General features: G+C 52.5%; 1 protein-coding gene, 1 long non-coding RNA gene and 1 other non-coding gene across 6 annotated transcripts in view; 1 reads left to right on the top strand and 2 right to left on the bottom strand.

The window, feature by feature from the left end:
* Positions 1 to 8319, top strand: part of LOC124501436 (NADH-cytochrome b5 reductase 3) — a 28384-nt gene extending 20065 nt beyond the window's left edge. For all 4 annotated transcript variants that reach the window (XM_047065617.1, XM_047065620.1, XM_047065618.1 and 1 more), the window contains exon 9: positions 7146 to 8319. In XM_047065617.1, the coding sequence (XP_046921573.1) occupies positions 7146 to 7318 (173 nt within the window). In that variant the 3' untranslated portion in view covers positions 7319 to 8319. The remainder of the gene's footprint in view (positions 1 to 7145) is intronic.
* On the bottom strand, positions 7719 to 11963 carry LOC124501438 (uncharacterized). Its single transcript, XR_006959762.1, has 2 exons — positions 11302 to 11963; positions 7719 to 9714 (listed from the first exon to the last, which is right to left on the bottom strand). It is a non-coding gene; the product is annotated as an uncharacterized LOC124501438 (long non-coding RNA).
* LOC124502849 (U12 minor spliceosomal RNA) lies at positions 11883 to 12032 on the bottom strand. The gene has a single exon (XR_006960078.1). It is a non-coding gene; the product is annotated as a U12 minor spliceosomal RNA (small nuclear RNA).
* Between the last annotated feature and the right edge of the window lies 1 nt (position 12033).

The following is a 12033-nucleotide window of genomic DNA, read 5'->3' as shown; positions in this document are numbered from 1 at the left end:
GAGGGGAGGAAGCGCTGCGGGGGCCGGGGGCGGGGGGGGCAGCGCTGGACCCTTCCCGGGGTTGAGCCTTCTGCACCCTTCGTCTCCAGTGGTGCTCAGGGTGGCCGTGTGCGAGGGAGGTAGTATGATGCCCTCTCACAAAAATAAGGAAGGAGGGATCAGAGAGGGGAAGTAAGTGTCCCACAGCACACAGCTGGAAAGCACCAGAGCCGGGGCTTGAACCCACATCCTCCTCCCCCAGAGCCCAAGGCCCTCCCTGGCTGCCCTGCCCCCCACCGGACAAAGAAAGTTGGCCTTTCTCCCCTTGGTGGGGGGCTCATTCTGGGGCAGGTCTTCAGGGTCACTGCTGGGGTTGGGGGCAACTGCCCCCGCTTTGTACTTTGTACCCTGGAAGGCACGTTACTCCCATTTTTTCCCTGGGCAGCGGCTGGGGGGCCGGGCCAACGCACCCTTACCCTCATTCGACCTGTCCGGGTAGGCTGTTTGCCAAGGTCACGTAGGAGGCAGTGAATGAGGGCCACCTCCAAAACCCGAACCGAGGCTGCCCCCTGGGAGTTAAATTCCGCTTCATTCTCCCGTTTTGGGTGGAGACGTGGGTACGGGAAATACCTGAGTCTCTTCTTTGCTGTGAGAAAAGCAGCAGGTCGGGCTTCTTGGCCGGTGGTCCTGATGGCGTCTGGCTGCAGGGTTGGGAGCCTGCAGGGAGGTGGTGCAGCCTTGGAGACCCCCACTCCCTCCAGAGGCCCCTCAGCCAGCTGTCCTTCCGTGTCCTTCGTGTCAGGCTGCAGCCCCACGGGCCAGGCCTTTCCGCTTTTCAAGAGAAGCAGGGCCCTGCATTTTCATGGGAAACTTCTAAGTGGTGGGAAATGGACATTTTTGAAGCATCCTTAGGGCACCGGCGTGTGATGTCATTCGCATCCGCCCCCCCCCGCCCCCCCGGCGTCCACCTCCCCTGGAACCGGGCAGACGGGCTCTAGGGGCAGGTGCCCATCTCATGAGTGGGAGGAGCCACCCTTCAGGGTTGACAGATCGGGTCCTGGGCCTCCTGGCTGAGACCTAGGCTGGGATGTAGGTGAATTGTGGACCAGACGGCAGTGCCCTGAGGCCCCTCGCTGGCCGGCCGCCCTGGACCAGCCCATCCAGGCTCCTGGTGGAGCCCTCGCTCTGTTCAGGAAGCCAGCTTGGCCCCGTGAGCTGACGCTCTCGTGGAGGAAGATGAACACGAAATAGGTTTATTAGCACGTTATAGAGCAGAGGACCTAACCCTTGGGCAACAGCAGGATTAGGGGCGCTGACCGTGCCGTCGAAAAATCTGCATATAACTTTTTTTTTTGATGTTTATTTATTTTTGAGAGAAAGAGAGACAGAGTGCGAGTGAGCGGAAGAGGGGCAGAGAGAGAGAGGGACACACAGAATCCGAAGCAGGCTCCAGGTTGAGCTGTCAGCACAGAGCCCGACGCGGGGCTCGAACCCATGAACTGTGAGATCATGACCTGAGCCGAAGTCGGACGCTTAACCTACTGAGCCACCCAGGTGCCCCAGCATATAACTTTTGACTCCACAAACACTTAACTACTAAAATAGCCTACTGTTGACCAGAAGCCTTGTTGATAACAGCCGATTAACACATATCGTGTATATTTTACACACCGTATTCTTACGATAAAGTAAGCCAGAGAAGGTCATATTAAGAAAACCGTAAAGAAAATATATTCACTGCACTAACCGGAAAAAATGTAACGTAAGTGGACCTGTGCTGTTCACGGGCAAACTGTAGAGTCCGGCAGGGAGGGGTGGCAAGAGCACTGGTTCCTGGAGTTGCTTTTTTTTTTTTTTACAGTAAAGAAAGCAACATTTAGCTTGTATTTGTGTCTCACTGGAAGTCGGGGGCGTGGGGGGGGGGCGGGAATGAGAGGAACGGGAGAGGTTTACTCCCTTCTGGTTACAGTTTCTAGTAGCGTGGGTAGGCTCCACCCGTGGCGGGGCCTCCTTGTCCCCGCTGCCTGCGGAGGAGGGGCCGGCGCTGACCCCTGCTGGTGGCACACACCAGAGCGCGGCCTCCTGGGGGCTGTTGTAAGGGGCACCCGCTACCCGCCAGAGGAGGAGCTGGGCTGGGTCGTCTCCTGGCACCTCGCACTTGCCTTTATTGTTACCCTGACCCACAGTTCAGGAGGAGTGGAGGTGTTGCCACAACGTTAGGTAGAAGCTGAAATTCTAGGTGCCACGAGAAAGATGGTGTAGCAGGTGGGCAAGGGCCGTTGTGGAACTGAGTGAAGGAATGGGGCCTGGGGCCAGCTCACGTGCAAGTGCAGCTGGCCTGTGCAGTACACGTGTAAAGAAAAACGCACTATTTAAACAAAATCCGTGTCAGTTTGCGATGTCTTCTATAGCCACGCATTGTACATACTAGCAAATACAGCTTAGTCCCGTGCATATTTTTAAAAATAAACTTGGGGCGCCTGGGTGGCTCAGTCGGTTGGGGTGCCGACTTCGGCTCAGGTCACCATCTCGCGGTCCGTGAGTTCAAGCCCCGCGTCAGGCTCTGGGCTGATGGCTCAGAGCCTGGAGCCTGCTTCCGATTCTGTGTCTCCTTCTCTCTCTGCCCCTCCCCCCTTCGTGCTCTGTCTCTCTGTCTCAAAAATAAATAAACGTTAAAAAAATAAATAAATAGGGGCGCCTGGGTGGCGCAGTCGGTTAGGCGTCCGACTTCAGCCAGGTCACGATCTCGCGGTCCGTGAGTTCGAGGCCCGCGTCAGGCTCTGGGCTGATGGCTCAGAGCCTGGAGCCTGTTTCCGATTCTGTGTCTCCCTCTCTCTCTGCCCCTCCCCCGTTCATGCTCTGTGTCTCTCTGTCCCAAAAATAAATAAACGTTGAAAAAAAAAATTAAAAAAAAAAAAAAATAAATAAATAAATAAATAAATAAAATAAACTTATACCAGAGCGCCTGGGTAGCTCAGTCGGTTGAGCGTCAGACTTGGGATCAGGTCATGATCTCACCACTTGTGGGTTCGAGCCCCGCGTGGGGCTCTGTGCTGACCGCTCAGAGCCCGGATCCTGCTTCGAATTCTGTGTCTCCTTCTCTCGCTGCCCCTCCCCTGCTCGCTAGCACTCTGTCTCTCTCAAAAATAAACATTAAAAAGTAAAATAAACTTATACCCAAAATAAAGTCAAAAGAAACTTCTACCTCCTCCACCCACCTCTGCCAGCCCCCTCCCCTGCCTCTGGCAACCAGCAGTCTGTTCTCTCTGTGAGCTTGCGGTTTTTTGTTTTTGGGGTTTTTCTTTCTTTCTTTTTTTTTTTTTTAAAGATTCCACATGTAAGTGACTCATACGGTGTTTGTCTTTCTGTCTGACTCATTTAGCATAACACCCTCGAGGTCCATCCATGTTGTCACAGATGGCAAGATGTTATTCTTTTTATGGCCGAATAATATTCCATTGTATTGAAGGGGTTCAGGTCTCACCCACACCCCTCCCCTCCAGAATGTGCCACTTTGGCACGTGGGTTATTTTGAGCTGAAGGCACTTGAGACCCTGTTGGGCTGAAGAGAAACTTTTGTCCCTTCCTCAGCCACACAGAAGAATCTAAATTGAGGGTCTTTCCGGGGCGCCTGGTGGCTCCATCGGTTAAGTGTCTGACTCTTGATATCAGCTCGGGTTATGATTTCTTGGTTTGTGAGTTTGAGCCCCACATCGGGCTCTGCACTGACAGCACGGAGCCTGCTTGGGATTTTTCTCTCTCCCGTTCTCTCTGCCCCTCCCCTGCTTGCCCTCTCTGTCTCAAAATAAATAAAAATAAACTTAAAAATAGTAAATAAATAAATAAATAAATAAATAAATAGGGGGTCTTTCTCAGAATGAGAGCTATTATCAGAGGTAAATTTTATCCGAGTGACTCATCTGTATGGCAGGGCACATATCTAATAAACAAACATCACTTCTTACCCTGCCATGAAGTACATTCCCTCCCTCTGAAGTCTCAGACGCCTGCCCCCTTCTCCCGGGTTCAGAATGACATATGGACCTCATTTTGCCTGACTGCCTTTGGAATTTCCATGTCTGTGTGGATTCCCTGTATATAGGCTATTAAATTTGATTTTCGCCTGTTAAGCCCTCTCATGTCAACTTGATTCTTAGTCCAGCTAGAAGGACCTTTCAAGGGAAAGGAATTCTTGCTCTGTGAAAGCATTCGTAGCACAATTTCTTTATCCATTCATCCATCAGTGGACGTTTAGTTTGCTTCCATATCTTGGCCATTGTAAACAATGCTGCAGTGAGCATAGGGTGCAGATATCTTTTCGAGTTAGTGTTCTCATTTTCTTTTTTTTAATATTTTATTTTATTTTTGAGAGGTGGGGGGGAGGGGCAGGAGGAGAGAGAGAATGGACCCGAAGCAGGTTCAGCACTGTCGGTGCAGAGCCCAGTGCAGGGCTCGAACCCATGAACCCTGAGATCATGACCTGATATCACAGGCACCCCAGTGTTTTCATTTTCTTCGGATAAATACCCAAAAGTGGAATTGCTGGGTCATAGGGTAGTTCTATTTCTAATTTTTTGAGGACCCTCCATACTGTTTTCCACAGTAGCTGCACTCGTTCGTACTCACAGTACACAAGGGTTTCCTTTTCTCCACATCCTCTCCAACACTTGTTTCTTGTCTTTTTGATGGTGGCATCCTGACAGATGTGAGGTGTGCTTTTGGATGGAATGTTCTGTAAACGTCTGTTAGGTCCATCTGGCCTAATGTGTCGCCTAAGGCCAATGTTTCCTTACTGATTTTCTGTCTGGGTGACCTAGCCATTGATATAAGCAGGGTATTAAAATCCCCCACTCTTACTGTATTGCTCTCTCTTTCTCCCTTTAGATCTATTAGTATTTGCTTTATGTGATCAGGTACTTCTATGTTGGGCACATAAGTGTTTACCAATGTTACATCATCGTGGGGTTGACCTCTTTACCATTATGTCTCTCCCATCTTTGTCCCTTATTTACTTCAGCTTTCTTTTCGTTTCCACTTGCACAGAACATCTGTTTCCGTCCCTTCACTCTCGGTCTGTGTGTCCTCCCAAATGTCTAAAGTGCGTTCTTGTAGGCAGCACAAAGATAGGTCCCGTTCGTCTGTTTTCGTGCAATTTCAGTGTTGTTAACGCAGTGTTCTATTAGTTTCAGGCGTACAGGGTAGTGATTCGGAAGTTCTATACGTTACTCAGCGCTCGTCACGAAAAGTGTGCTCTCCATCCCTTCACCGTGTCACCCAGGCCCTCACCCTCCCCTCTGGCCACCATCACTGTGTTTCCCACAGTTAAAAGAGTCTGTTTTTGGTCTCTCTTTTTTCTTTGTTGGTTTTTTCCCTAAACTCCACTATGAGTGAAATCGTATGGTATTGTCTTTCTCTGACTGCCTGATTTCACTTGGCATAATACTCTCTAGCTCCATCCATGTTGTTGTAAATGGCAAGATTTCGTGGCATCTCATGGCTGAATAATATTCCCTCGTATATATGTACCACATCTTCTTTATCCATTTATCCTATCAATGGACGCTTGGGCTGCTTCCCAAGGTATCTTGGCTGTTGTAGAGAACGCCGCTATAAACACTGGGGTCATGTATCCCTTTGAATTAGTGTTTTTGTATTCTTTGTGTAAATACCCAGTAGTGCGATTTCTGGATCATAGGGTAATTCTGTTTCTAATTTTTTGAGGAACCTCCATACTGTGTTCACAGCAGGTGCACCACTTTGCATTCCCACCAGCAGTACACAGGGTTCCCTTTTCTCCACGTCCTCGCCAACACCTGTTGTTTCTTGTGCTTTGATTTTAGCCATTCTGACAGGTGTGAGGTGGTATCTCATTGCGGTTTTGATTTGCATTTTCCTGATGATGAGTGATGATGAGCATCTTTCCATAGGTCTGTTGGCCATCTGGATGTCCTCTTTGGCAAAATGCATATTCACGTTTTCTGCCCAGTTTTTAGTTAGATTGTTTTCTGGACGTTGAGCTGTATCAGGTCTTTATATACTTCAGACACTAACCCTTTATCAGATAAGTCCTTTGCAAGTATCTTCTCCCATTCAGCGGGTTGTCTTTTAGTTTTGTGGGCTGTTCCCTTTGCTGTGCAGAAGCTTTTTATTTTGATGTCGTCCTAATAGTTTATTTTTGCTTTTGTTTCCCTTGCCTTAGGAGACATGTCTAGAAAAATGCTATGGCTGATGTTAAGAGAAATTCCTGCCTGTGCCTTCTTCTAGGAATGTTATGGTTTCAGGTCTGACATTTAGGTTCTTAATCCATTTTGAGTTTATTTTTGCACACGGCATAAGAAAGTGATCCAGTTTTATTCTTTTGCATGTGGCTGTCCCGTTTTCCCAACACCGTCTGTAGAAGAGACTGTCTTTTTCCCACTGTATATATGTTTCCCCCCCTCAGACCAACAGCAGCCCAGTGCCCTGTCGAGGCTTTATTTGACACCACTCCCATTGTACATTCTTGTCTCCTTTGTTGAAGATTAATTGACCATATAATCATGGGTTTATTTCTGGGCCTTCTATTCTGTTTCATTGAACTATGTGTCTGTTTTTATGTTGGTATAGATAGGTCTTGTTTTTTATCCACTCACTTTTTTTTCCTCTAATTTTTTTATTTTTACATTTATTTATTTTTGAGAGACAGAGACAGCACAAGTGGGGGAGGGGCAGGGAGAGAATGAGACACAGAATCCAAAGCCGGCTCCAGTCTCTGAGCTATCAGCACAGAACCTGACGAGCGGCTCGAACTCACGAATCGTGAGATCATGACCTGAGCCGAAGTCAGACGCTTAACCGACTGAGCCACCCAGGCGCCCCCACTCAGTCACTTTTGATTGGAGAATTTAGTCCATTTACGCTTAGAGTAATTATCGACAGATACTCACTTACTGCCATTTTGTTAATTATTTACTGGCTGCTTTGTTCTGGGTCAGCCAGGCTGGGGCAGGGGATCAGGGCAAACATTTGCTTCGGATCAACCTCTTCATTCTTCAATGTTTGTTGAAAGAAGGGAGGAATTCACAGCACAGCAGTTTAATGGTCAGGGGGAGGCGGTTTGGGGTAGGTGGGCAGTCGTTGGTCAGTCTCACGGCCACACTGGGACTCACCTTGTCTCCCGCCTGCAGCCTGGGACTACAGCCAGGGCTTCGTAAATGAAGAAATGATCCGGGACCACCTTCCGCCCCCGGAGGAGGAGCCGCTGATACTGATGTGCGGCCCCCCGCCCATGATCCAGTATGCCTGCCTGCCTAACCTGGACCGCGTGGGCCACCCCAAGGAGCGCTGCTTCGCCTTCTGACGGCCAGGCCCTGGCTGCTCGCACGCCTGCCCCGCACACTCACCGTGCCCCGTCCACAGCCGCCCTCCCCGCCGTTGTTCTTTAACGTCATTTCCCGCCACATCTCCTGCTGTGGCCCTGGGTGCAGCCCGCCCTGCCTGAGCTGCGGTGGTGACCCCGCTGGGCTGGTTCCCCCGAGGGACCCCTTTGGGAGCAGGGTGCTGTTACAGGCAGGCCACCTCCAGCCACCACCTGGCCCTCTTCAGTTCTCACCCGTGATGCTCAGCCCTGGCCCCGCCCTGCCTCCACCCCACCCACCCACACACTACTAGGCCAAGGCTTCCAGCACTGCGATCCACCCACCCCTCCCAGGGCAGACCGCAGTCTGGAAGCAAACACAGGTGTACGAGCAGCCCAGAGCTGCAGGTGCCAGGGACCCCCCCCCCCCCCAGCCACCGGCTCGGGACCCTCACCTGCCACCCCTCACTACCTGCTCCGGGTCACAGCCACCTGACACTACATAACAGATAATGCCAAAAAGTGCTCTCGGCAGGGACTGTGGGGATGAGAGTCTGCCCCCGCTCCAGCGCCCAGGCAGGCCCCGCCGGCAGGGAGCTGGGCTCTCCCGGGGCTGGAGCAGGAGGAGGAGAGTGGCCCACCGGCCCAGGGCTCCTCCCGGGGACACGCAGGCCCTCCGGAAGCCTCGGCATTTTCTGCAACACACCTTAACTTCGGGCAGCTTTGGGAGTTCCAAGCTGTCGGCCCAGCAGTCTCATGGGCTGCCTCTGGGCCCTGGGCCCCCAGCCCTGATGGCAGAGCTGAGACGATGTTTATTTATTCCTCTGCCCCAAACCCGCCCGTCCTGCTGCCTGTGCCCCAGCATAGGGGAGTCTGTCTGAGCAGCGTTCTCAGTGACCTCAGTGTTGCCTTTAGACGAGGGTGGGTGAGCCTCTTGCGTATCGGCTTTTCCAGAATCATTTATGAGCAGAAAAGACGTTGAAATAAAACTTTGCTAATACTAACCCTTCTGGGGCTCCTGGAGGCTCTGTGACTTGTGTCATTGTGGGGACGGGGGGGGGGAGGAGACAAGAAGGGGCTCGGCACTTACTTCAAACGTGTGTTTGTGTTTGTTGTGTGAAGTTTGGACAGTACGGAAAAATATACACGGGAGAAAAGACACCGGACGTCCAGAGGCAAACGCCGACCGCCCTGGTGAAGCCACGTGGCCCACCCGAGGCCGCTGCCGTTGCCCCGTGTCACACGGTCTCCAAAGCCCACATGGATCATGACTCATCATGTAGCAGATCCCCTGGGGTTGGACAGCTGGATTGTTTCCCACCTGTGGATTTTGAAAATGACAGCGGCTCTCTTCACCCTCCTGCCAGATGACTTGTTTCGTTTTTTGCAGATAGATTCCTGGAGACAGAAAGCTGGGCCAGGGCGCGGGGACACTGGGGTCCAGCCTTTCAATGGCCCCGCTTTTGCCCAGCCTTAGTCATGTCATCTCAGCCATGCGAGAAGCCCTCCCCAGCCCTGTGTCGAACAACTCCGTGTGTCTGCACTGTTTTCCTTTTTGCTTTCCCCTCTGGTCGGCCCTGAGAAGCAGGGTTCATTTGAGGCTCGGCGACGAATGGCCTTCGGGTTGGAGGGGAGTCCTGAGTAAGGCAGGTATTGCTCCCCCCGTGGAGGGCTCCAAGGGGGTCCACTAGCCCCCTCGTGCCTTTGTGTCCCATTTAAGTGCTGGGGACTCGGCCGCGGCTGCCCCAACACACCCTCCCCGACTACTGGGGCACTGGTGAGAAAGTCCTAAGCCAAGTACCAGATGGTGTCATGAGTGAAACGGTAAATGCCAAGACAAATTAGGCCACAAGGCAACGTGGGAATGAGGGCTGGTTTCTCTGAAGAGACAACGAAGCTGGCTCTGCAGGGATAGGTGTTCAAGGTGGCAGGAACGGGGAGTGCAGAGGCGTTGGGTTTGGAGCAAGCTTGTGGGATTAACGTCAAGAAACAGATGGAAGAAAGCAGGTGGCTGAGGGGACAGCAGAAATGAAGCTGGAAAGGAGGCAAACTAGCAGTGTTCTAGAGGGTGTGACCAGCAAGTGCAAAGGCCCTGGGGCAGAGGTCTGCCGGATGGCTTCAGGAACACTGTGAAGGTCGGTGTGGCTGGAGGGGAGTGGGGGTGGGGGTGGGGTGGGGAAGTGCACTGGAAGAAACGCCTGAAGCCAAGCCACAGGCCCGGGAGCCCCTTTTTCCTCTCTTCTCTTACCTCTGTTCTGGCCCTGGCCCGCATCCTGGAGCAGGGCTGGGCTCCTTGGGGCAGCAAAGGGCTTGGCCTGGGAATCCCTTCTGCACCCCTACCATGTGCTGGGTACTCTGCAGAGCACTGGACTCGCATTAGGTCTCCTCAATTCTGGTCCCTTTTGGAGGATGAGAAAACAGGCCTGAGGGTCAGAATGTACACCTGCCTGAGCTCACGAAGGGCTGTTCCCAGGGGCTGAGAAGGGCATGGGTTGGACCTGGTCTCTACTCTCTCACCCGGTCTCAGTTTCCCCACCCATAAAATGGGTGAGTGATCATGAGTCTCTACCCTCTCTTGACTCCCACCCTTTCAGAGTAACATTTACAGGGGCGCCTGGAGGGCTCAGTCGGTTAAGCATCCGACTTCAGCTCAGGTCATGATCTCACAGTTCATGGGTTCCAGCCCCGCGTTGGGCTCTGTGCTGACAGCTTGGAGCCTGGAGCCTGCTTCAGATTCTGTGCCTCCCTCTCTCTGCCCTTCCCCCACTCGTGCTCTGTCTCTGTGTCTCTCTCAAAAATAAGGAAACATTAAAAAACAAATTAAAGTGACATTTATAACAGACCCTTTTAGCCTCCTGAAGTGAATTCGCAGGGAATATCACCAGCCTACACACAGAATTTTAAAAAATCAACACAAATCTCCAGCTGTATTATAAAAGAGCAAGAAAGAAAAGGAACTTACAAAATGATGCACATTTCAGTGTGTAAATGCTGGCCCATGTCCCCCAGAAGGAGGGTGGGCAGGGGTGTGCCCAGGCGCGGAGTCCCTGGACTGTCACAGCCCCTAAATGCAACCTGACTCCCCCCAGCCCCCGCTGACAGGGGCCCGGATTTCCCAGGCGGGGCAACGTTCTTGGTGGGTTTCCAAACAAAGCAGGACCCAGTTCCTCTGGCTACGGCGCGGCTGCATTCCCGGCAACCCCGTGCCTGTTCACACTGGGCAAAAAGTCCTGCGTGCTCTTAAGCGAAATGGAGCGAAGCCCGGGCTGGGAGAACCGTAACAGGCCTCACCCCTCCTGGAATGCCGCAGGCGTGGGGAGGGCCCACGCCTCAGGACGGCCACACCCTAGTCCCCAACCGCCACGTGACAGGATTCCCGGATCCCTGTCCCGCCGACCTGCCGACACCACCCTACGGAGCTCCGAATATGCCTCCCGGGGAGGGCCACCCGCTGAGAGCTGATCTCAATTCATTACCTTACTGAACTGGCTTAAAAAATAACCCCTCGGTCACTGTTTTACATCGCCCTTAAGGCGTGTCGGGGCCTTAACTCCCGCGGTCCCCTGGCCCCTCCCTCGTTCCTCTGCACCTGCCCAGCAGGGGAGCCTGGGACCCTCCCTTCCTCTACCTGGTCCTCCTCCCCGCAATTCCTGGAAGGAGGAAGGAAGGGAGAGGCTAGAGGTCCCGCTCTAGAGCTAAGAAAGGGAAGGCCAGCCAGCACCCCACCGCGGCTGCGCTGATGGGACTTGGATTCCCTTCCTCGGTCTGGTGCCCAGCCCTCCAGCTTTATCAGCCCTCGCCCGCAGAGCTTCTGATGCCAGTCTGAATGGTGGCGTGTTCTGTCGACAGTAACTCCGCAGGCATCACCGGACTGAGAAATTAGTAACTCAGCACAGTACGTGCTCTTGGCTGTTCTAAAGACGTTGCGTGTATTATTATTGTTTTCTTTTTCTACTGATCAAGCAACAAACATATTGGACACTTACCTCGTGCCGGGCTTAGCGCTGGGTCCTGGGGCGGCCTCTTCTATAGCAAAGGCAATTCCGCGTGTCCAAGATTTTCAGTCTATCACGCACCCCTCGCAACGACCTGCTGTTTGCCCCATTTTATAGATCAAGTAAACCGCAGCATAACGAGGAGAAGCAATTTGCTGGTGAAAGCCATACCGCCAAGAAGCGCGCGCGGCTCGAGGGGACCCAAGGGGTCCTCCAGCTGTCGCCCCGTGAGCTGCAACGCGAGCGCCTACCGTATGCAGCCGGTAGCCGCAGGCATCTTTCGCTCTAACCCACAAGTAAGCGGCTGTCCTTATTCTAGGATTCCTGGGGCAAGAAACTGGCTTACGGTCGCCAAGCGGAAGGCAGTCCATGAATCACTAAATCGAAAAACCGGGCCAACTTAGCAAGACAAAGAAAAAAAAAACCGGGGATAATAAATGCCAAGTGCGGGGGTGACAGGCAGAAAGACCTTTCTGCAGCCCAAGCTCTTACTTCGCAAGAAACTACCTACTCTTAAAACTGACATTTAACCAGAGAACACCGGTCTGTTTTTTCAGTGATCAAAAGGGGGACGGGCAGATCGCGACTCCCAGGCATCCCGCAAAGTAGGCGGGTCACCTTAGGGGCAACCTTTACCCGCTCAAAAATTCGTCTCACATTAGCAGTGAGGATTCGGGCGTCACCCCGAATCGTTATTTTCCTTACTCATAAGTTTAAGGCATA

This window comes from Lynx rufus, unplaced genomic scaffold (assembly GCF_022079265.1).
Source record: "Lynx rufus isolate CCGP_SWC_20201006 ecotype Redwood Valley unplaced genomic scaffold, mLynRuf1.p SCAF_7, whole genome shotgun sequence".
In the NCBI taxonomy this organism is placed as follows: Eukaryota; Metazoa; Chordata; class Mammalia; order Carnivora; family Felidae; genus Lynx; species Lynx rufus.
The sequence above is the reverse complement of the archived record's forward strand: the minus strand, read 5'-3'. Positions and strand labels throughout refer to the sequence as shown.